Source organism: Delphinapterus leucas, chromosome 5 (genome assembly GCF_059928025.1).
Source record: "Delphinapterus leucas isolate spDelLeu-1000000601 "Yukka" chromosome 5, BTC_Dleu_Yukka2, whole genome shotgun sequence".
Taxonomy (NCBI): domain Eukaryota; kingdom Metazoa; phylum Chordata; class Mammalia; order Artiodactyla; family Monodontidae; genus Delphinapterus; species Delphinapterus leucas.
In genome coordinates this window covers 118,367,890-118,392,195 of record NC_143133.1, presented here as the reverse complement: position 1 = coordinate 118,392,195, position 24,306 = coordinate 118,367,890, and the positions used below count along the sequence as shown (strand labels likewise).

Genomic DNA, 24,306 nt, shown 5'->3' with positions numbered 1-24,306 from the left:
GCATGTCCAGACATGTTTATTTTTTTATGCATTTTAACAGAAATAAAAAGTAGAAACACAAGTACTTTGATACAACTGACTCAGAGTCACATTTAAAAAAAAAAATAGACATAGTCCAGAAACCATATACACTTATTTGAAAAAACAAACACAACAGCATTTCACAGGTAAATAGGTACTGGCTGTTACTCCGCATACACTATTATGTCACTAAGGCAAGGAAAAGCAATCCTTATCCTAAAGGCTTAAAAATGTCAACAAGCACCAAAAAGTCCATCAGTGAGCACAACTGTCATTTCCATCTTCAGTGCTGAGAGTACATTTTTTCTCTTTTTTTTGGTTTTCTTTCTCTAAATTTTCCTCCCCCAAAAGCTTACTACAAAAGAACAAAGGAGCAGGATTCATGTGTTGTTGTCATCTGGCAAGAAATGTGGGAACCCTTCCAAGGATGCTGAGTACCATTGAACAAGCCCCCAAGATGGGAGTAACAAAACGAAAACAAAGACAAGCAGCTTGGTACCAAGACTGCACAAAGTTGCCAGGATAAGAGCAAGAAATTTTAATTGCATGCAGGAAACAAGAGAAAGTTGAAGAGTCAAATGGCAGAGTTCAAGTGCCAATAGAAAGGTGTTTTTAGCAGTAATACTGTGAAGAAAGGGGAAAAAACAGGTCGATCAGAAAGGCAGCTGTTGCAACAGAGTGCCTTAACTGAGAAGACCATTTACAGTCATTTCCCCTGCAGAAGGTTGGCCCTTTCCCCCAAGCCTGACTAAGAATAAGAAATCCTTGTTTCATTTGTCCTTTAATACTTCTGACCCAGAACCCTTGTCAAATGAGCTCTTTTGAACACATTTTTAACATTTTCAGGTTAAATGTTAAATAAATAATAGTCACTCTCTTCACATAGTGATTTTTTCTGTGCCAACAAAAACATGCCTAAACTTGCCCATAAAAAATAGATACCATATTTATTCCAAATGCATGCAATCACTGTGATAAAGAAGTAAAACATTTTGTTGATATCACAACTTTGAAGAGGTACAAAAAATACTGTATTATAGAAAAGTATTCAGTGTTGCTATTACATTATTTTTGCCACACTTGACACATATATGCATTTATGTGCATAAAATGTATTTAATTAATGAGAAAAGTATAAAAAATAAGTAAAAATAAAATGTGCATTCTCACTAGAGCATTAAAACCTTCACATTTCAGCCACAATTTTGTCATCTGTAAAATAAAGGCACTGGGCTAAACTGTAATCTTCAGGTTCCTTGAAGTATCCATATTTATGGTCCTAATATTCCAATAACTCAGGCCTGCCATGAGAGCCTCCTAATCTGTCTGTCACATTTCCTCTGTGTCTAAAGCCATTCCTCAAATAAAACCAAACTATAAAATGCTACTAATCTAGCAAATGGCTTTAAAAGTATTCAAACGTGCTACCACAGGGCTTTTGGGAAAGCAATTATTTTAAAGATTAAAATTTGAATTTCTTCAAGGCCTCTTATTCAAGGAATATAAAGTGCTTCTAGAAACTAAGGTTAATTGTATCCATGTGATAAGTGTTACCGACCCCCCACTTCAGTCAAGCTTGGATTGATTAACCCACTTACCCAATGTATCAAGGAACAAATGGAGTCAGAATACGTAAATGTCTGAACATATTACATATTGTGTCCCTGCTCTAATCAGGGACCCAATTTCCCCAAACAAAAATCCTGTTTTAGCCTGAAGAATCTCTCCCATGTTAAAAGCATTAGGGTAAGGGTCTATACTTTCACATATAAGCCACCTCTTCTCTTCTAGGTATGGAAAATTTAATAATCGTAATACTATCAGCAAATACATAGCACTTACTATGTGCTAGGCACTCTTCTAAGTGCTTTACACATATATTAATTCATCTAATCACCACAACAATTCTACAGGTAAATGCCATTATTACCCTGTTTTACAGATTAAAACAAAAACATAAACAAAAAAACTGAGGCACATAATTAACTTGCCCCTGGTCACACGGCAAATAAGCAGCAGAGCTAGGATTCCATGCAGGTAGTTTGGCTCCAGAGCCCAGGTTCTAAACCACTCCACCACCTGCAACTCAGGGTAAGGAGCACATAAATACTGCACTTCTCTGCATTGTTCGGTTCCCTTCAACTACTTTGTTCGTTTGGCTGCATTTTCTAAGCACTCAATAACTGCAGATGAATGACAGAATACAAAAGTCATTGACTTAAAGAAAAGCAAATATCCATGTACACACAGGAAACAAAATTTAAGAGCAAAATTAAAATAGACTCCTATCCAGTGTAATCTCATGAATTTATTTAATGACTTTTAGCCCAGTTTTCATCCATTTGGTATTTCACAACTCCCTGCCTCCCTCTAATTCTTCACCTGAAGGATAAAATGGGGGAAAAAAAAAAGACAATAAATTTTGGCAGCATTTTCATTCCCTAGTGCCAAGGACGAATAAGAACAGTGAGGAAGTTCAGTCCTGCATAAAAGGGAATTATTTTCTACGGAATTATCAATGAATTAACATCACCAAAAAGATTCAGTGTAAGCCAAAAATTTCTTTCATCTTCAATTCTCATATTGATAGCATCATTTTCAATATATGATTTACAAGATGAAATGTTTTGTTTAGAGTTAAGTAGCTAAAACAGAATGGAAAGATACTCTAGTCCTATTAAACCAGTGCACTTTAAAGCCTGGCCAAACTTAAGTATCACCAGGAGACTTAAAAAAAAACAAAAACAAAACAAATGCTGGGGCCTCACCTAGAGAGTTTAATTTAATTGGTCAAGGGGAGGCCGCACTGGTAGGTTTCAAAGTTTTCCAGGTGATTGAATGTGCAGCCATGCTTGGGAGGCACTTGTTTAAATGCTATCCAGGGCTTCTCAAACTTTAATATGCATATAGAAGTCTTAAGGATCTTATTCAAAATGCAAATTGATGCAAAAAGCCTAGGTTATGGCGTGAGATTGTATTTCTAATGTGCTCCCAGGCAAAGCTGATCCTGCTGGTCTATGGACCATACTTCTGAGCAGCAACCTTCCATCCCTCCATCCATATATTACTATAATCAGTATTAAAAGTGAGAAGCGGAAAAGATATTACAGTTGAAGGTGATGTAGAATATTTCACTTTTATATATATAAAGACATACTTATTTTTAAAAAGCAATTTGACCCACAAGAAATGATTATATAGCAGGGGGTTACTGTGAACTAACTGAGGTAATACGCATGAAGCATGAGGGGCTGTTCCTAGCCCAGAATCAGTACTCACTAATTTTTAGCTCTTTCATCACTATTTTATTAACAAATGAATAGCAATGATGACTACCCATATCAAGAAAACTGAATGCAGATATATAACTCATTTTCTAGAAAGATATGGCTTCCATTTGTTCAGTGTTTACGTTATGACATTCTCTCCTATACTTAGACCATTTGGTATAGAGATAAAATGTTTGCCCCAGAGTCAAAATTTGACATTTGATAACATGATGTCTGAGATCTGCTTTAACATACTTCACCAAAGAAGAAGAAAAAAGGAATATATAAAGCAAATATAGTGAAATCGGAATATCTCCATGATTAACTGTGAGTTAAGTACATGGGGGTTAATGGTCGTCTTCTCTCAACCTCTATGTATACCTGAAATTTTTCAAAACAATTTTTAAGTGTTCTACTTTTTTTTCTTTTTTTGCGGTACGCGGGCCTCTCACTGTTGTGGCCTCTCCCGTTGCGGAGCACAGGCTCCGGACGCGCAGGCTCAGCAGCCATGGCTCACGGGCCCAGCCGCTCCGCGGCATGTGGGATCTTCCCGGACCGGGGCACGAACCCGTGTCCCCTGCCTCGGCAGGCGGACTCTCAACCACTGCGCCACCAGGGAAGCCCAAGTGTTCTAGTTTTGAATCTCAGCTTCACCACTGATTAGTTCTGTGACCATGAACAAATTATTTAACTTCTCTGATCCCCAGAAGACTCTTCAGTAGGTTTTCACATTAGCCACCTGATAAGCTTTACCACAGGAATTAAAGGAAACAGCATTTTAAAAAAATAACTGACACTAAGCAGGTCACATCATAAAGACAAATTGAATTTTAATCCAAATGGGTCAAATTTAAAGAGAAGCAAAAAGAATGGTAAAGTGTTTCTAAAATAGAAACAGGTGGGTCTATGATGACTGAAGATGGTTTGCCATCACCCGGCCATTTCATCCTACTACCCCTTTCTTAACAGTCTAGACCAGATTCCATCATAAATAGCAACAAGTAACATATAATGAATTCTCCAGAATGCCATATCCTGAGATAAATGCATAAAAAGGTTTCTTGCATGACAACACAAGGGTCAATGCATGTCAATCAACTAAGGGTGACCTATAGACAAACATCACATCTAGCTGCTACACTATTGCCCTGACTACAAGTAACATGGCTTTTTCTCACACTCACTACTTTCATTTATGAAAATCTCTGGATAGCAGCTGGGGACAGCAGTTCAGGAGGAAAGTAATATCTTGAATACATGCCAAATAATCAAAAGCAAACTATCACTTCTGGTTCCATCTCTTCACAGGACAGAAGTTCAAATAAGAACAGATGGTACCTTTATTATCTATAACATAATTACATAATCATTTAAAAATATACATTATTGGAGACAATTCTATCATTCCAGAAATAAATCCAACCATTCACAAAACCTCACAGTTGGAAACCTTATACAGAGGGAAAGTGCATAACTTCACAATACACAGTTTAGCATAAGAGTCACAGGGAAAAATTATTTTAGATAGTGGATATATAGTAAGCAATTTATGCACGTTTCCATTTTTTAAAGAATATGTAGAAAAATGACACATCAAATCTCACTTATATCCATTCCAATTGAATTCTAATCAAATGTTGTCACTAAATGGGACTCCAAGGGGCATGACTCTCTTCCATAAGTACAAATTCTAAAGCCTGGAATGTACTGCAAATATGCTGGCCTCCCTCTTCAGTTAAAGAAAGAACAAATAGTAAAATGAGTTCAGGAGCCGTACTTTCTAGGGGAACTCTCAAAAGAAGCACTCTATGTTATTAATCTTCTACTCTACAATTTCACTCTTAAGACACAAGTTAAAGCCACATTTTTTAAAAAAGTAACCAAGCATGTTTCTTACATATTTTTCATACTGTTCATATATGGAATGAATGGGACGCTTAGTCACTGGTTATTTTACTTAAGATATTCCCATCTGAATACAGACTTACCTGATATTTTTCTTATACTAATAACATTCAAATTATCTATGCATGCAATAATAAACACTATGCATAATCATACCATGGTATCAATTTCCTTAAAAGGTAAAGCTTATTTCAGGCAAGGTCTGGCTCAAGGATTAAAATAAACACACACAGCAGGAAAGTTGTAACGTATATTCTGTTTCTTCAAGCCATATAATATATATTTATTTATACATATATACTTATAAATAAAAAACAAGAACTGTCAATGAAATACCCTAGTTGTACTGCGCTCTAAGAATTAAGGTTATTCAATTTTTTTCTTCTATGTGTTAATGAACACCTTTAAACAACCACCAAAAAAAAAAATCATATTTGAAATCCAAGGTTCACAAAAATGTCACAGGGGGAAAAAAAGAGAGGAAAAGAAAACATGAACCTAAGATGATTCCAGCAGGGAAGAAAATTTCCCACATACAAAGGTATTAGCTGTGAAGCAAGGGAAAGCCAGAGGCCTCAGTATGAAATTGGAGCTCCCTGAATTTACACTCAGGGCATCAAGGCAGGGTGCTCCATCTTTCGTTCCAGCTGAGCCTGTGACCTACAGCTATTTTACCTGCAAGACTTCCCACTGTCAGTCCAACCAGGTGTAGCTCGATCAGAAATGTGTTTAGCAATCATATGAACAAAGAAATGAATTTCTCTAATCACCTGCCTCAGAGAAGCATTAAAATTCTCAATCTGAATCATCACCCTTTTAACTAATTACAACATTGGTTTAAAAGTGCAACTAGGCTACTCCTCAGCATTCGCCATAGTACAGAATGGTTACAAGTGGTAAACGAAAAATTCTGATCTCAGAACGATTCGCATTTGCATCTAAAATGCTACGATGAAACCACATAACTCCCTCCTCAAAATGTTTCATGTGACGTCTCCTTGAAGTGGCTTTCACTTTAGCTATGTGTGGCTTCCTTTATTTGCTTTAGTGACAAAAATATGAACATGAATGTAAAGAAGCAAAGACTCTAAAACAAAGGCCAACAGTAGATACCACAGCCAGCACTAGATTTTTTTTTCATGGTTTTAACCTAGAGGAAAAACTCAAGGTCCAATAAAAATACCTTCTTTATGTAACTCACAGTTAGCACTCTTTTTATGTTTTAGATTAGTTTGTCTTATAACACAATGATAGGGTCAGCAGTGCCAAGTAAAGCCGGGTTAACAGTCCCATTGTTTGTGAACCTCAGCTACATATTCCTAAAAAGGAAGCCGATATACTTGCCCCATTAGAAGCTACATTTTTCTCCCACAGGAAAGGCTAATGGTGTTCCACTAAAGTGATTTCCAGCAGTAACAATATTTTACATAAAAACAAATCCCTAATAAACTCTATTTTCTATCAATTCATTGATACCAACTAATGAATGTGGCCTTGAGTATACTTGAGCTTAGTGTCATGGTGGTAAAAGTCCAGGATCTAGAGTCCAAACACCTGCTCCACCACTCATTCGCTGCATGACCTTGGAAGGGTACTGAATCTCCCCTAGCCTCAGTGTGATTAGGATAGAGCTAGGTAATGCATGTGCAGGGCATATACATTAATGTTATTAACATTTTTAGAATAGAAAGCTCGTGTGTGTGTGTGTGTGTGTGTGTGTGTTCACTTTACTATTTATTTACTTTGAGCGAGATCCTATGGAGAAACAAAGTAGCTGACAAGTTAACAAGTGTTCTCTTCAAATATAATCAGGTGAAATAACATATTACAAGACATATGCCATTAATAAACACACCAACTCTCTAACCATTATCGATGGAAAATTCATTCCTTCCACTCCCTGAAATGACAAAAGATTAAAGGAAGTCTCAAGGCAGGCAAAGGCACTGGAAAATTGTTTTTAATTTATCATTCTAAAGTACAGCTATAGAAAAACACATCAATTAGGTAAGGAAAAGGTCAAGGACAACGATTACTCAAGCACCTCCCTTTTTTTCTTTTTTTAAACAGAAGCCACAAGTTTTTTATTAACACAGGTGGGATTTTTTCCCATGTTATATATGCGGAACCTGAAATAAAGATTTGTGAACTCACTCATCCACGCTGACTGGCTCCAAAAATTCATTTGGTTGCCAAGCTTAAATAAAGGCCTGGGCAAATAACTAGAAAGAAGAGGTAAAAGAATCCATATGTTTAAATAAAAGATCTAAAAAGCCTAGAAGCTTATATTATATTATTAGCACAAGCTAATGCTTGTGCTTAGAAGTGTGTAAAATAATTACAAAATCCAGAGTAAAGGAGACCTGGCTTATACGTTTACATGAAAATGCCTGGGGAGATGGATAAGGAAGTCAGGGATTCCATAAGTCAAGCGTACTAGAAAAAGCAATCCAACCTGGGCTACATTAATAAAAAGTATGATATTGGAGGAGAAAAAAAGCAAGTACTGATATCACTACGTTTTCATGATGATCAGATATAGCTTTTCCAGTCAATTCGTTTGCTGGAGGGAAAAAAAACAAAAACAAAGATTAACTATGTGCCAGTCATCATGCTAAGCCTGGGGAGATGAAGTGAATAGAGGCTTGTCCTTGAAGATTTCACAGTTAAAGAGAAAGTTGTGTTGCAAATGTTTGTGATACCCTGTGTGTACCAAGTACAAGAGGAAGCACAGGCAGCTATGCCTGAGGGGATCAGCAAAGTAAGTTTTACACAGAAGAAGGACACAGTAATGAGCAAGAGTGTTCCATGCAGAGGAACAACAAACAGAAAACCATAGAAGGTATCATTGGGATTTTTAAGTTGTTCAGTTTAGTTCCATCAACTTTATAGAGACCAAATAGCCCCATGCATGCAGAATACACATGTGAATAAAAAATGTTCTCCCTGCTCCCAAGAACTTATATTGTAATAAACTGAAGACACTTAAAGTAAGTTCAGCACAATGTGACATACGCTATATATACTGTAAATATTTTTGATATTCAGGCAATAAGGGTCAAATCCTATAATATAAAGAGTTCCTAAAATTCAGTCAGAAAAAGATCACCCAAAATGGGATTAGCTGAATCAGATGTTCATTTTTAAATGATCACTCTAATGATAATGAATGTTAGAGAGGGGACAAGTTTGAAAACAAAGAGACTAATGTTGGGAGGATACTGCTGCACTGGGTGAAGTAGTTAAAAGATCTGAACTGAAGGGCAGATTTAATGAACTGGACACACGGTAGTCACATTGTGCCCAGGATAGAAAACACAGGGGAACAAACACCCCACTTTACTTTCACCATATCCATCCACAGCAACTGCTGCATACACGGTTTGAGAGAAAGGTCCAGACAAAAGACTAGATAGCAGATACGGATGTGTTAATCATCAGCCTGTAAGCAGAAGTAAGTCCTATGAGTGTAAGGAGGTGAAACTGCCTGGTAGAACTTGTAAAGGGATAAAAGAACATTTAGGATTCAATCAAGACGAGCTGACAAGTCAGAAAAAGGGGAAATCCAAGAAAGACAATGAGGACAATGTTTCTGGAAGAAAGAGGTGGCCCACCATGTCAAATATCACAGAGACCAGCAACTGGACAGTCATTGGTGACCTTTGCCATACTGTTTCAGAGGAATGGTAGAGGCCCCCAAACTACAATGGATTGGACAGTGGGTAGGAGGTGACAAAGTATATGCTTTAATGCAGGTTAATTCTAGAAGAAGAACGCTGCGCTTTCAAGGGAGCTGTCCAACAATAAAATAACAATACCTAACAGCTACCGAGGGCAGGCAGTCGGGAAGGCATTTCACATACAATTCCTCTCCTGGCTACCACCACCTTCAAAATCAGTATTACTGTTTCCACTTTTCAGTTAAGAAAAATTGGGTTCGGGATGATTACATAACTTCCCCATGAACACACAGCTGGCACATGGAGAGAGGAGGATTGAAATGCAGGTTCTGTCAAACCATAAACCAGTACTCTTTCCACACTCTGATGCTGCCTCCCCATCACTGGAAATTAGGGGGGGTAGGGGGTTATTAACCATTTTACAGGAAGGTCTTTTTTTTTTTTTGGAAGATAGCTAACTAGTTGACTTTAAAAGTCACTTCCACCTTCAATAGCCCATGATTCTCTCATATACTTTGCTCACAGGTAGCTTTAATAGCTACAGAATTTCAGATCTAAATGCTCATCACTCCTTTTGCAGCACTTTTTATGCCATCTTCACTTTAAAATAAGCCCACATCCTAACAATGTGCCTATCATGCTACACACAGAGAAAATTAATATCAGTTCCATTTATTTTTGCCAAAAAATGAAAGTACAGTCTCTGAAGACAGTCACTTCCGTTTCCGCACTCCACAGCATGCTGCATCTTCTGCTATTAAAGTAATTATAACTTATATTGTGATTTGCTTTTGCACCTCACACTGGACAGTAACCTTCAGAGACTGTCTACTTTATTGTAAGCTCTGAGAACATAGCACAGAGCCAGGAAGCAGGGGGCACTAAAACTCTGATGCATGCATGCATGGACAGAACGGAAGAATGGATGGAGAGATGGATGGTGTGGTAAGTGAAGGAAATAATATTTTCTAACAGCTATTTTACACTTAATAATGGATTATTTAATCCATTTACCAACTGGGGGATATTACAATGATATACTTGAAGGAGGCAGTATGGAAAATCGAGTGGTACAAGAGGCATGGGATATGGATTTAAAGAGAAATGAACGTTCACTCACAAAAAGACTCCTAAAATACACGATTTTTCCTGAATTCAATACCACCCAAAGGCAAAAAAACCCAAAAAAAACAACTAGTCAATTCACTAAATTATTTTTTACAGATCAGTTACTTTCGAAACCTCTATCAAGAAGGCCAATCTTATCCTAAATAAGTAATTTATAATGGAATTTCAGGTGTGACCCCCTAGGAGATGTTCGAGGAGAGAAAGTTTCATAAGGCACTTTGAAATCACCCCAAAAGTGCCTACCTATATGTTTCAAGATCTATTCAATCTACAGATCTGGCTAGCAAAGGTCTGTTCTCTACTCTCAAGTCTCAGACTTTTTTTTCTCTCAAGATGCATATGACATGACATTCACTTGCACACAACACTAGCATGAGTGAATCCAGGTTCTAATAAACTATCCTCAAAAATGCTCACGGAAATGAAGGCAAACACTGCCACAGCTTACAAGAATGTCTGATTTCCACTGTGATTAAAGGCATATCGGTAAGATCAAGAGGACTGCAAGCTATGCAAATACCCACCGTGACAGCTGCAGCTCGCATCCTCTCCCGCATGAGGAAACACATCAGGATGAAGTGAAAGTAGCATTTTAAGGCTGAACTTGAATCCACCCTAGTTTATATATAGATATTTTAAAATAAGTCATTTGCAAACTTCTGTATGTCGTTATCAGTAGCTGTTAATACCTCACAGCTGAGTGTAACACAGAAATGTGTTGTGACACTGCAGTTGGAAGCCACTGGCCTCTTTTAGGCCTCGGTGAAACTTAAACTAGTTATCAAATTACAATCGGACTTGCTGGGTTAGCCAATTTCAATGGCCTTAGGAGCTGTTTATCAACAACTATTAAAGACAGAGTGTGCCAGAAGTTAGAGCAGGCAGAAGAGGCAGGTTTGGGCTCTGGTCAAGTCGGGTGCTGAGGCGCCTTCATGGTGTGATTTGAAAAGTAAACAAGGAACTTGGCCTGTCCTCAATTACCCCACTAAACCACCGTGGTGTCAGGCTATCACACTGTCTTTAGTACTCGCCTGTATTACAAATAAAAGCAAGCAAAATACAAACAATGCCTACAGAAGTCACTGGTAAAATGCATCTGCTAGCCAGGTTTTCTGGAAAGCTCCTAGTTACAGAGCAGATTAGGTATTCGATACCTTAAAGCTGCAGATGCAGCAGGACTGGGAGAAGATACAATTGAAGGAAAATTCAGTAGGAAGGGCACGAGAAGTAAGAGCATCCCGACGCTGGGGGTCCTCACCCAGACAAGGGACATCATGGGATGGATGCTAGACTGGGCCCCCCAAGTGGAGGACTTGCGTTCCAGGAAGTTTAAAGGTTAGCACAAGAACAGTGAAGCAACCGAGCCCATGGTGTTAGAGGTTCCACAGAAGGAAGTAAGCCAAGATGAACCTTTGCCCACTTCCCCAGTTTCAAGAGACCCCGACAACCTGATGTGGTTTTCCAAGAAGGCTACTGGGATGGGAAAAGCCCAGAAACCATGACATGTGGGAAAAAGCTAGAAGAGTTAAGAACAGGGAAGCTGTTTTTAGTATCAAATAAGCTCTCTTGTAAAAGACGGAAAAGGTTCATTTCATCGAACTCTGTAGGGCAATGCAAGGAACAACAAACATGTATGTCAGAGCATCAGACTGAGGTCAAACATTAGGAAACATCCTGACGGGCAGAAATGGCCAGGATAGAGCAGGAGATCTTAAGAATTCGGGAGCTCCTTCTCACTAGATATGTTCACAGGCAGTGGAAAACTATCCCTCAGCGAGTCTGGACAGGGGTTCCACACTGGAGATAGCCTGAGCTAGATTTCTGGGGCACTGTCCCATTCTAGGAGTCCGATTTGTTCATTGTGGTTAGGGTCCAGACTTGAGCAAGTGTAAGAGATAAAAGGTTTCCCACATAAACTCCGATCCCTCTCACCAGTTCACAATCAGAGGACTGGCTCCAGGCTGGACAGGAGTTAGATTTCCAAGGTTTCTTCTAGCTTCAAATTTTCATAATTTTAGTCTCAGATCTCATTTACACCCAAATAAATGAGGATCATGTATTCTCTCTATTCAGAAGATCCCCACAATGCATTCCAGGGTTAAATGTCCTTGACTGGTTATAAAAAAAAAAAAAAAAAATCACCTAAATCCCTAATGCTTCCGAACAGTGTTTTCTCTTATCCACTTGATAGTGGTGATGGATAACATCTGAGTGTGATCCGCTGTAGAAAGAGACTTTTTAATATGTTAAATCTACAGTTAAATCACCACTCAACCTTTTCTTTTTAAGACTGAAGAATCTCTCAGTTCCTGTCACAACTTAAAATCCTTTAGTCACTCGGAGGGAACCTCTTTTTTTCCCCCTCAACATATTCCAAATTTTCTACATCTGTTTCTAGAAGTGCATGTGCAGTGAGACACAGCACTCATGTAGAATTCTGACTAGAGGTGAAGACAAGAGCGATTCCCCCCCGGCTGCTAAACGCAGGTCGGCGAAGGTTGACAATGATGAGATTTTTATGTAGGAATATAGTTTCCCTAGTCTTCAGCTCCTTGAAGGAAAAGTATTTCTGTGCTAGGGAGACATTAAATCCTGGCTCATAAACCAGAGCTGGGAAAGCCCCGGCTGGCCTGCTTTAACGGGGAGCCATATGACCAAGTGTGGGCTCGTGCAGATCTATCTGTGGTCCTCTGTGACAGCCATCAGAGCAGGCAGCTCACCATGCTGCCTCCCTGTTGCCTCCCTGATCCCAGGGCCATGCTTTCCTCAAAGCGTTCACCATGCAGATATGCCATCAGGAGAGCGGACTCACAAGCAGCCTGTACTCACGGCCTGAAGACTTTTTAGTATTATTACACAGACACCTCATATTTGGGCCTGCAGTACGTTTTACATCTCTGTTTTGGTTCCTACACGTATTAACCTTTATTCATTTGGATTTGCGCGTTTCTCGAGGTAAGCAATATGATTGTGAAGTGGACTCTGGGCCTCCCAGATGCCTGTCACAATAGCTCACCCCACAGCCTGGGATAATCTCCAATCTTCCTGAGGAAAAAAAACATCACCTAACTTTGAGTAAATCGACCTATACACCCTTTGACACTGACTCACTGAAAACTAAGCACTCCCTGGGTCAGCCACTATTGCCAGTTATGCTTCTGCAGGCTGGCTATTAGGCAAAAAACATACAACCCCAATTATAAAACAGAGTATTTCAAAACTCATGTGAAAAACACCTTCTACAGGATGGGCACTTACAAATCAAGAAACTCCTCACGTTTGTGAGCCACCCATGATTTAAGATCCACAAAATTTCAAAACAGAAAAGAACCCTATAATTTAAAATTTTAAATCCCTCTTATCCTTTATCTATTATTTCATTTATTTAACAATCATGTATCAAATGCCTGTTCTAGGGTAGGCCCTGTGCTAGGGCTAAAGATACAAAGATAAGTGGAACCAACACCCAGTCTTCTGGGCTCTCCACTTCTGGGGAGGAGAGGCAGTCAGGTAAACAAATCATCACAGCAACATGCTCTATTCAAGGTGTCCGCTGTGAGACCGAAGAGACTGTGTCCCTTCACTCCGATGAGTGAAGGTATCAGGAGATGTGGGTCCCAGAGGAGGTGACATTTGAACTAAAGCTGTAATAATGAGAATTAAATGATGAGAACTGTTATCATGCCAATAGTCAGACCCACAGAGAAGGTATGCATGTACTTTAATTTATCAACATTAAATATACACAGCAGACCAACAATGCCAGGTTTAATAATAAAAAGAAATTTAATTTCTTTGTAAAAAGCAAAAAAATTATACCACAAACTTGAAGCCCTGACTCAGGTTCTGTCATTTTAAGAGAATATATTGTGCTTTTAATTTAATTTGATAAAATGGCATAGCTCACAAGATGTTTAAAACCAAATGTCAATGAATGGCTTAAAGCCCACTTAGGAGAACATAAGGAGTCAGCAGAGTTGGTGCCACCTTTTTTAACTTCTCACGGCCCCTGTATCTTCCCACTAGATAGCCTCCAGTGACACTGGGGGGGCAGAGAAGGGCAGGAGCTTATGCTGGAGAAGGCTGCATTTCTGGATTACAAAAGCTTTACAGAAAATGATGAACTGAGATGTAAACAAAGGAAGAGAATTTTGCTTTGTTTTGGTTTCGATTTTTCGTGTTTTGTTTCTCGTCATGAGATTTGCCAGGTCATTGTTCTCTTGAAGTCCAAGTTTGGACAATAGTTAAAACATATAAATCACCCAATAAATCAAACACTGAATGATTAACATATCTTTTCTCACTCGTCAAAAATTGATCGGCCTAAGGAGAAATACAACAGAAACTGAAAGAAAGCTTTCAGGTTCAAGTTAATATGCTAAGTTGAAAAGGATTTAGCCTTTTAAACTCAGCTGGCATAAAGCCAGTCCAAATGACCAAACAACAAAACTGCCCTCAATCTAACTGTGTCACCTTCGTAATGCCTTCTTCTCATACTCCATTCCCTGATGTCGCTGGAGAAGGCAGCATTCCAATTAACCGGGCAGTCACCATATAGAGCCATCTACAGAGAATCAAAATTTATATAACGCACTCAAAATAAACATATAATGTGTCTCCATTTATGGCTTCAGGAGACATGTGATAATTGTGCATTGCCCAAATCATTCAACAAGAATTTATTCAGTGGCCAAAGTGCAAGGCATTGAGCTAGGCACTATTAGCTAGGCACTGTATTTCCCAAACTAAAAGTTTGAATACACATTTTAACAAATCATTTTATGTAACATCCAAGTAAATGCAGCAACCTTGGGAGATACAGTTTAGACACTGACATACTAAAATTTCCAAAACATTCCAATACTACATAGAGACAACTAAACATTTTAAATCAGAAGTAGCTGCTCCTCCCAAAAAGAAAAACTGGAGCTATACAGTCACTGTAGAGACTCTTTAACTCTTAGAATCCTGGAGCTGATGGGAAATTTTTTTTAAATTTAGCTCCATATGAATAAAATATTCTCTCTGAGCATCAACCATCATTCTTCGGGTTTCACAACTATAGAAAGTATCTGAAATTGACAAACATTGAAAGGTGGTATGTCATAATCTGGAAGCAGCTGTTAATGTAAATCTTTGGTAATTTACATGTTTATTTTGCTCTTTTGCAGAGACATGCAGAATTTCCAGCTGTAAGGGATAGAAGTTCAAAGAAAGTCAGAGAGACCATCTTTTAAAATAGAGTTGAATATATTTTGCTGTGAGGCAAAAGCACAGACTAGGGAAATAAAAAGAAAAACACAAAGTTCTATTCCTCTCTATGATGGTCTCAAAGGGAATCCATCCAATTCCAAAAACACATAGCATTTTAATAACTGATAACTGCTTCCTCAGAGTTTGTTTGTTTTTTTAAATACCTGCATGTGCACTTGTGAAATGGATTTGAGATTCCAGCAATAGGTCTAAGTCCTCAAGTTGATAGTCCACCTGCTTTAAGCCATTATTCAGAATCGCTAACCGTGGAGGAATATGAAATTTTTAATTTGATTGCTTATATGAAATATAATGGATGGCTTATCAATGAATACAGCCTGTATGAATACAGGAGATGGAAATATTATAAAATAAAATGGGTCAAAAATGCCAAAATGCAAAGAATATTAAAGACAGTTTACAAACTGAAACCCTGTTTCAGTCTACATCATTCCTACCTGATGACTGTATTTTAAAAAAGGAGTAGATTGCCTAAGAAACACTGGCTCCTGGGCTTCCCTGGTGGCGCAGTGGTTGAGAGTCCGCCTGCCTATGCAGGGGATATGGGTTCGTGCCCCGGTCCGGGAGGATCTCACATGCTGCGGAGCGGCTGGGCCCGTGAGCCATGGCTGCTGAGCCTACGCATCCGGAGCCTGTGCTCCGCAACGGGAGAGGCCACAGCAGTGAGAGGTCCGCGTACCACAAAAAAAAAAGAAACGCTGGCTCCTATTTTCTAGAGCTTTCCCTAGAAATTAACAAAATCCTCAAACCAGAGTAACAATATGGGCCATTATCTGTAGTTCAGACAAATAGTCTTACAATAACACCTTTCAAAATAAAAGTAAATAAAACTCCTTACCAGGAGTGTACGCTATTTCTATTTCTACATATATATTGATATGAATAGAAAACACTGTTTAACAGTTTTCCTTTAGTAAACTTCATGCCAAGATCAAATCAGATTATAACATTTACCATCAGACTTTAAATTTCTGCTAAATATAAAGATATAAAAGCTTCTCCTAATAAAACTATTTTATATAGCCAGTAATTCAATAAAGAAAATTTCAAAACAAAATGTGATATCCTAAATATTACTAAAAGAAGTGACAGTTTCAAACAGATGCTCAAGAGAGAAGAGCATCTTTGCCAAAGGGAAGAATTTGCTTACACTCACCTCCATTCTAGTCCCACCTGTGACCAACCATTCTATCTATTCTGGCTCCATTTCTTCAACCATAAAATAAATGTCACATGAGCTACCACTGTAGACCCAAGGCATTCATGAATTTCAATATTAATGGTCCTGACTATTCTTGAGTGACCCTGAAAATACATTAACATGCTGTCATTTGTAATTCTGTGTCAGCAGTGACTGAATTGCCATTCCCAGGTGAGTGGACCAAGGGTAACCTTCCAGGCTCTCAACTCCCATTTGATGATCTTCTGGTTCTCACAAGTGAGTGGCAAGTACAACTGCTGCCCATTTACATATAGGACAAGTAGCCGGTGATGTTATTAACACGTAACAGTGGAATTATAGGAAGCTGGGACTCAAAATCTCACTGTATTCCTCTTGAACATCAGGAGAATGCTACACTAGAAAGCTGCTGAAAAATTAACAAAATGATTTTTTCATATCATTTCACTGGATTTGCTAAAAGGAGACTATGTCTAGAAAAATGCTGTTTTCCAATGAGGTCACTCTAAATGGATTCTTTATTTGGTTTCATAATTAGTTTCAACTTTACACATGGCTGACACAAAAAAGATAAGGAAAAGCAGAAGAGGCCAATTATAAAAGCTATAAACGCATACCATGTCAGTCATATTTCATATCTCTAAAGTTACAAATAAAAGCACATCATAAAGAAACAAACAGATCTTAAAAGGCATATTTTTAAAGTAATCTAAACAAATGTCAGAGTAAACCTCTAACTAGAGCCTAAGGTGTTACTTTTTTCACATTTTAACTGGATGTCTTAGATTGTTCTTTAAAGCAGAGGTTCTTCCCACAGTTCCCAAAAAACTATTATTTTTTAAACGTTAATTCTTCTAACTGATGGCACTGGAATTTCCCTGAATCCTAGCTGCAACTGTTGCCTTAAGCCTTAAGTTTACAGAATGTTTTGAAAACAATGCACTTGTGTTATATTTACTTTATAGTGGAAATCCTGAAAGGATTAAGGAAGAGATCAATCTAATTTGCAATTAACAGCATTAATTTGCATGCCGTTCACTAAGTCCTGAAAAGAATTTGTTCTCTTTTTAAGGATATTCACCATGCCCAAATCGCGTTGCTTATAGTATTAATTAGATTAGCAGTCGGTCCCCTTTCTTCACATCCAGTGCTGATGTAAACTTCAGCCACCAAACAATGACATTTAGTCAAAGTTTCAATTAATGACACTGAATTAATGCAGTTTTACTATACTCAAATGGAAAACCAAATACATGGAAAAGCTCAACTGATGGTAACAAACATCAGTAAAATAAATTCACAATGAGCTCTTCTTGACACACTGCAAAGAAATGGCGTTATTTAATATTCTATTTCAAGATCCAAACATGACAGTTATCACTGATGTACCATATTTTTGTTTTCTTTAATTAAGTAGTATTACCAGCCTCATTCAGCTAGAAACACTAGTGGCTTGAATCCCTATTTACTTAACATTTTACTTAGCTACAATCGTCTTGCTTATAAGATCCTAGATAGCTTTCCAGAATTTCTCTATGTGTACTTTGTCTACACAAATACTATATAAGCTGACAATACACAGAAGGACAGCTCCTTTTTTTGCATTCCCAAGAGTTAAAAGCAATCTGACATAAAGCACAAGGGTCCCCTAACTAGAGCTTTTGAGAAATTCCCCAAAACACTTGCCAGGAATTGACCCCTCAACAACCTACCATGGTATCTGGAATTTCTACCATTTGGGTTAAGGTAAAAGGCCCATTACAAAATACCTGGAGATGGGAAGAGAGGAAAGGGCAAGAGATATAACAAAGCAGCAGACTTGTCACATACAGTTCGATTTCCTCCAAGTGTTTAACTGTCATATAAGCAAAGTTCTACAGCCCAGCCCGTAGGGAATGTTAGGGCCACAGGAAGAAGAGTTAAAGACAGGAACAGGCAGGGAGACATGAAGGGAAGCCAGAGTTTGGAACAAGGCCCGTGGAGCACCACTGAAGGGAAAAAACCAGACTATGGGTTGTATTAAGGGAGGAGAGGGGGAAATAGTTATTCTTCTATTTATTGACTTCTGTCTTTTGCCTTATAATTATACAATGCTTCTTTTTAAAAATATAAAACAGTAAATGGATCAAACTACTCTGCTTTCCAACAAATGGCACTACCAAGATGTTTTCTCTGAATTGTTTTACTTTCCATTGTTTTTATGCAAGAACAGACAAAATGAAACAGCCCAAGTTTTGCTAGATGAAGTAACTTTCTGACGTTATCTAAACGAATGCTTTTCCTCTCCAATGCTGCCATGCCCTTCCATTTTTAAGGTTTAAAAACTGACCAGGGTCTGTGAACACACTCAAGAAGATGCTGAAAATCTGAAAAACTACAGTCAGTCGAGACTAAAACTCAACCTGCCTACCTTTCTAAAGTTGCATTCTGGAAATACAAATCAAGAAAGCTGTCACATCATCGCATTACTACAAACAAAACCACAAGCACAGCTTTATTTGTAAACAGCAGTTTGTTATACAACAAAAGCCAGATCACACTAACGAAGATAACTGTAAACAAACGGCATGGCCGCAGTAATAATGATCCGAATTCTTCTTACTTCTACTTGCGAGTCAATGTTATCTGTACTTTATAAAGTGAAAGAATACTTAAGGAGCACAAAAATTTCACTTGCCTACTTTAAAAACATGAGTCAATCTCAGACCACTGAGATAAAAGTTCTAACAAAATTTAGAGTAAAGTCATGGTTTCATGGCTTCGTGAACTATGTCTTATTGAATTTTTGTAAATGTGAAAAATCGTTTGGTAACCTGTATTCCATTCTGCAAACATGTACTTCCTACTCATTAAGCATATACATATGTTTTCACGTGGAAATGCTATGTCATAGAAGACTGATAATCAAAATAGATTATCATCTCAAATGATGGTAAAAATCATATGTATGACAAAATGTCAAATCCAACTTTCAATAATGCCTCTTAAGCCAACCATATAAAGTCTATAAGAAAGCATAAGAGGAATAGCAGTAGTATATCCACCTTAACATCAGGATTCATCATAAAACCTTTTCTATAAACAAAATTTCACATTTAAAATTTCACATCAAGATCCCTATCAAAATATATGCAAAATTAACTTTTCCTATTTTGAATCTATTACATCCAACTGCATTTCAGTTCTGCAAAAATAGGTAAACCAAATTTTTTTGAATTATCGGTGGTCATGTGTATGTATAATGAAAAGCCATTTATGATAGTATGTATATAATACAGTACTGTAAAAAGGCAAGACAAAATAGCCATGGAATGGTTCAATGGGCTCTTTCACATCAACGGGTAAAGACATCAAGCCAGAACGTATGAACAATTATTTTCACATTCTTCACTTGATGATAATTTTACATTTACATTAAGAAGCCACACTCTGCGATTTAAAACAGAGAACTGACCTTATGTGTACACATGAGTGTTTTCTAATTGCTGAAACATTTACTGCTATCATTTTAATTGTAAGCTTTACATCAAGTGTTTTGAAAAAAGGTAATCTCAACATACAGATTGGCGTTACACCTAAACTTCACACCTTAGGGAGATATTTGTTATTCTCTGATATTTCAGCAAAAGGTCTTAATTTTTGAAAATGTCAACAGAGGCCCTTAACACAAAACATAGTTCTTTTGAATGAATGTGAATTGACTGTTTACATGAAAATCCATGCCTGCAGAAAGAATAGCTGTGCATCAATAGACCTATTTCAAGTCATTTTTTTAGAGATATTACCTCCTTATTTTGATGGGTCTGTGAATACTGCACTGAAGCAGGAATGATTCTAATAGAACCAAAACAAGAGAAGAGAGAAGACACACATACACACACTCACACGCACATTACTTTAAAAAAAAACTGAGCAAACCTGAGTGAAGCAATGAATAGTTCCGAAGCCCCATAAGGACTTATGCATCATGCATGGTCTTCAGACTGCTGGGTTACTTCACCTAACTGCTCATGGTGCATACGACTTCATTGCCTTGCACTCTACTTGCATGCTCAGGCCACATTAGATACTATCTCTGTTCGGCACAAAACACACAGGCGTATACACACACACACTTTCTCTCTACACCGTCCAGCGCTGTTTCCAATTCCAGAGGCCCGCTCTGCGCGTAGCCCGTGCCCATCCCTACTCTGATCCGCGTCCTGACTCCAGGAACGTAGGGATACTACATTTAGGGATACTACTTAATCCTGGTGTATCTGCTCTGTGGCCTCATCCTTCCAGGATTCACAGGATGGTTCCACCCCCACTCCACCACGGAATACAACGGAGTCGGCGGATTCCCCGGTGCGAGAGAGGAGACCACTACCTGTCCCCTTCCTCACCCCACGCATCCCGGCTTCTCTTCGCCAGAAACCCCAGGGCCCTCGCCGCCAGGAGTCTGTGATCCCGGGGGGGGGGGGGGGGGGGGAGAAGAGCCAATGACAGGAATCAAATAGCCCGTTAACAAGCGGGTGCCAGGGGCACGGAAGAAGTGAGCGGGGTGAGGTTACCACCGGGGAGGTGTGCTCCAGCAGGGCACCCTTCAAGAGCAATGACAGCTCGGCGGGGGCAGGCTGGGGGCGGCGAGGGAGGCTGGGGAACCGCTTTCCGTGTCTCTCTCAGGGCCTGCGGGGGAATCCCGGGGCGGCAGCGGCTGGGCTCTCGGGTCGTTCCCCGCCTCCCACGCCCCCTGCGCGTCCCCTCCGCCACCCCCTCCCTGCGGCCGCCCCCGCCCCGCGCGGAAGGAAGCGCTGGGCTCCCCCCACGCTCTCCCGCTCTCTCGCGAGTCCTGTGCGGGCCCTTTCAGAGGGAAGGGAAGAGGGAGGGGGCGCGGAGGGAATTGCTGCAATGGAGCGCCGAAAGAACCCTGCCCGAGCGAGGCAGGCGGTGGAAAGCCACGGCCACATAAAAATGCCATATTAATTTCTGAAAAGCCATAAATCACCCCTCCCTCTGCAAAAGAAAACCATAAACCCGATCCCATGCAAGACTGCGAGCAGCCACCCACTTCCTATTTCTGTCACAGCAGCTACACCCTGCCAGCAACCACCCCCCGGGCGCCCCCTCCCGCCACCGCCTCCCCTCGGCTCAGCCATTTGCCAACTGACGCCCCCGTTACATAAAAATGCCCCAAGGGGGGCCGGGTGGGAAGCCTGGGGGAAGGGCGCGCGAGGGAGGGGGGTTCGAGGGTTGCACAATATCCTAGAAGGTCCATGGCTGGAGCCGGGAGAAAACCCGGGGCTGGGGGAGGGGAAGTGAGCCGCCCGGCGCCTGCGGCACACTGTGCACCCGGGCGACCGCGGCGCGCCGCTTACCTTTCACCACCCTGTCGGTCGTCGACAACTTGGGATCAATTGCCTTGGGCTCGGACATCTCCGGCCGCCGGGGGACAGCGACGCGCTGCTCGTCCGTCCTACTGCACACCCCGACCGGACCGGCGGGCCAGACACTCAACGCCGCCGCCGCGCTGCAAACCGCTTGGCTGGAGGTCTGGGCTCTGAGCTGGCTTGAAAGTTACTGCCTTCTCCGCGCGTCCCTCCTCCTCCTTCGCCGCCGCCGCCTTCACTCCTCCTCCGCCGCCGCCGCCAGCCCCGCCGACTCTGCTCCGGGCTGCGCGTGTGTGGTGGTTATTTATTTATTTTCTAAGCACGCCTCTCGGTTCTTCTTTTATTCTTGGGGGAAGGGGGATGGGGAGGGGAAGCGCACACACGAGCACCCACCCCGGCACGGAGATCGGGCACCGCGGAATGGAGCCCCACGCGCGCACACTGCCGGGATTAAGACCGATCACATGGGGAGGGCCGGGGGCGAGGGAGGAGAGGCAGGGCCGCCGTTGTCAGTGCCACCAGCCGCGCCTCAGCGTCCCCGGCGGCGGAGAGGCGGCCGCCGCTGCTGCTGCTGCTGCTGCTGCCGCCGCTGCCGCTGCTGCCGCTGCCACTGCTTCCCCACACAGAGCACCGCCGCTGAAAGGCGGCCGCCGGAGACGTCCCGCCGCCGCTCTCGGCCGCGCTCGCCTCTGCCTCCCCGCGCTGCTCCTTCACTCACACAGGCACAGCCGCGGAGCTCGGCAGACACAGTCCCTGGCGTAACCTACCCTCCGCCACCGCCGCCGCCGCCGCCACCGCCGCCACCGCTCCCGCCTCCGCCTCCTCCCCTTCCTCCTCCCGGCCCCCGCCTCTAGCTCTCCGGCAGCCTCCTCCTCCCCGCGGAGCCTGCCCCCTACTCCCCCGACGTTGGAGCTGCGGGCGCTCATTGGCTAGTGTGCGCGTCACTCACTGCCAGCGGCGCTCCCCTCTGGTCCCGCCTCCCGCTCCTCCTCCTCGTCTCCGCCCCCCGTTCTGTTTTCTCGCTGCTGCCAGTCGAGCGGGTCTGCTACCTCCACCGCCCAGTCTCCGCTCAGGTGTCACTGTTGCTGGCAGCCCAGGATTAGGGAAGGAGAATGGGCAGGGGGTCGCGGCTGGAAGGAGAGAGGCTCTACCATGCCTCCCCCAGCCCCATTTGGCCTCCTCCCCTGGACCCCGCACACACACCCCGCGCCGCTCTGGCAACCGTGCCTGGTCGGCTGGGTTAAGCCGCAGTGTGAGTAGCCAAGCGCGGAGGGTGTCTCCGGGTGTGTGCGTGGCCCGCGAGAGGGCAAGAAGGGAGGAGGCGGAGGGAGGAGGGAAGGGGGTGGGGGTGAGAGGCGACCGAGAGAGGGCGGAGGAAGGAAGAGCGCGAGGAGCTCCGGGGCCCGCCGCACAGCTGCTGTCGCTGCCTCAGCTGTCCAGAGAGAAGCGCCAAAACGGGGACGAATAAACAACTTACCTTGGAGAGATGGACTCTGCCTGTGATGGGTGTACGGTGGTTTTCCTGTTGGGGCTTTTGTGGGGCGTGGTGTAGTGGTTATTAATGTTTCCCACCCGTGCATCCACACCTTCCGACGAACAGCCGCTCCCGAGTGTCTCCGGCCAGGGACGTGGCGGAGAGTGCGGGACGCTATAGGACGGGGGACCGGGCTGTCCACTGAGGATTGGGACGGGAGTCCAAGCGACCCTGGGCAACTCTGAGTTACCTGGGTCAGCCCTGCTGGTCTCCAGGGAGAAATGGGGATGCGAGGGCGGGAGAAACACCAGAGAGGGTCGCCTTTTCCCTGTTGACACTACACACCCCGCGACTGGTCGTAAATGGTGACCCCACGTCTCCCTTCCCATCTCCCTTCCCAGCACCCGATACCACCTGGTGCTCCTGGTACCTGCAGGGCACTGAAGCCCAAAGTGGGTCCCCATTCTGGTATCCTCCCGTTGGAAGGAGTGTGGAGGATGGAATGGGAGGTGTGGAAGGGCAAAGCGTGACAGTGGCCCAAATGCTCCCTTCTGACCTGCCTGCTGCGCCACAGAATGAGGAGCAGGTCTCCCTCTGCAAGAAGGTCACCTCTCCACAGCCCCTCTCCCCAACCAACCTCAGCAACAAGGACCAAGGACCAAGGACCAGCAGAGGCTGGGGACAGGGATTAGATTAAATTTCAAACCCGAGGGCTTCCCTGGTGGCGCAGTGGTTGAGAGTCCGCCTGCCGATGCAGGGGACACGGGTTCGTGCCCCGGGAAGATCCCACATGCCGCGGAGCAGCTGGGCCCGTGAGCCATGGCCGCTGGGCCTGCGCGTCCAGAGCCTGTGCTCCGCAACGGGAGAGGCCACAACAGTGAAAGTTCAAACCCGAAAAGAAGTTTTAGGAATTGTCTGATGACAATGGAGTGTGGCTTCAGCGGTGTGGCCTGCAAAGAATAGGAGCTCAAACTAGGAGGCAGGTGAGCCTCTATGGAGGCCTTTT

The 24,306-nt window shown here is 42.1% G+C and overlaps 1 protein-coding gene and 1 pseudogene across 2 annotated transcripts in view; one reads left to right on the top strand and one right to left on the bottom strand.

Annotated features, from left to right (window-relative positions):
• PPP3CA (protein phosphatase 3 catalytic subunit alpha) overlaps positions 1-21,922 on the bottom strand; it is a 298,715-nt gene extending 276,793 nt beyond the window's left edge. The window contains exon 1 of one of the 2 annotated variants that reach the window (XM_022582432.2): positions 21,815-21,922. In XM_022582432.2, coding sequence (XP_022438140.1) covers positions 21,815-21,872 — 58 coding nt within the window. In that variant the 5' untranslated portion in view covers positions 21,873-21,922. The remainder of the gene's footprint in view (positions 1-21,814) is intronic. The other variant, XM_089912447.1, reaches the window with a different exon arrangement.
• A 330-nt stretch (positions 21,923-22,252) lies between these two features.
• Positions 22,253-23,082, top strand: LOC149749229 (uncharacterized; annotated as a pseudogene).
• Positions 23,083-24,306: the final 1,224 nt, after the last annotated feature.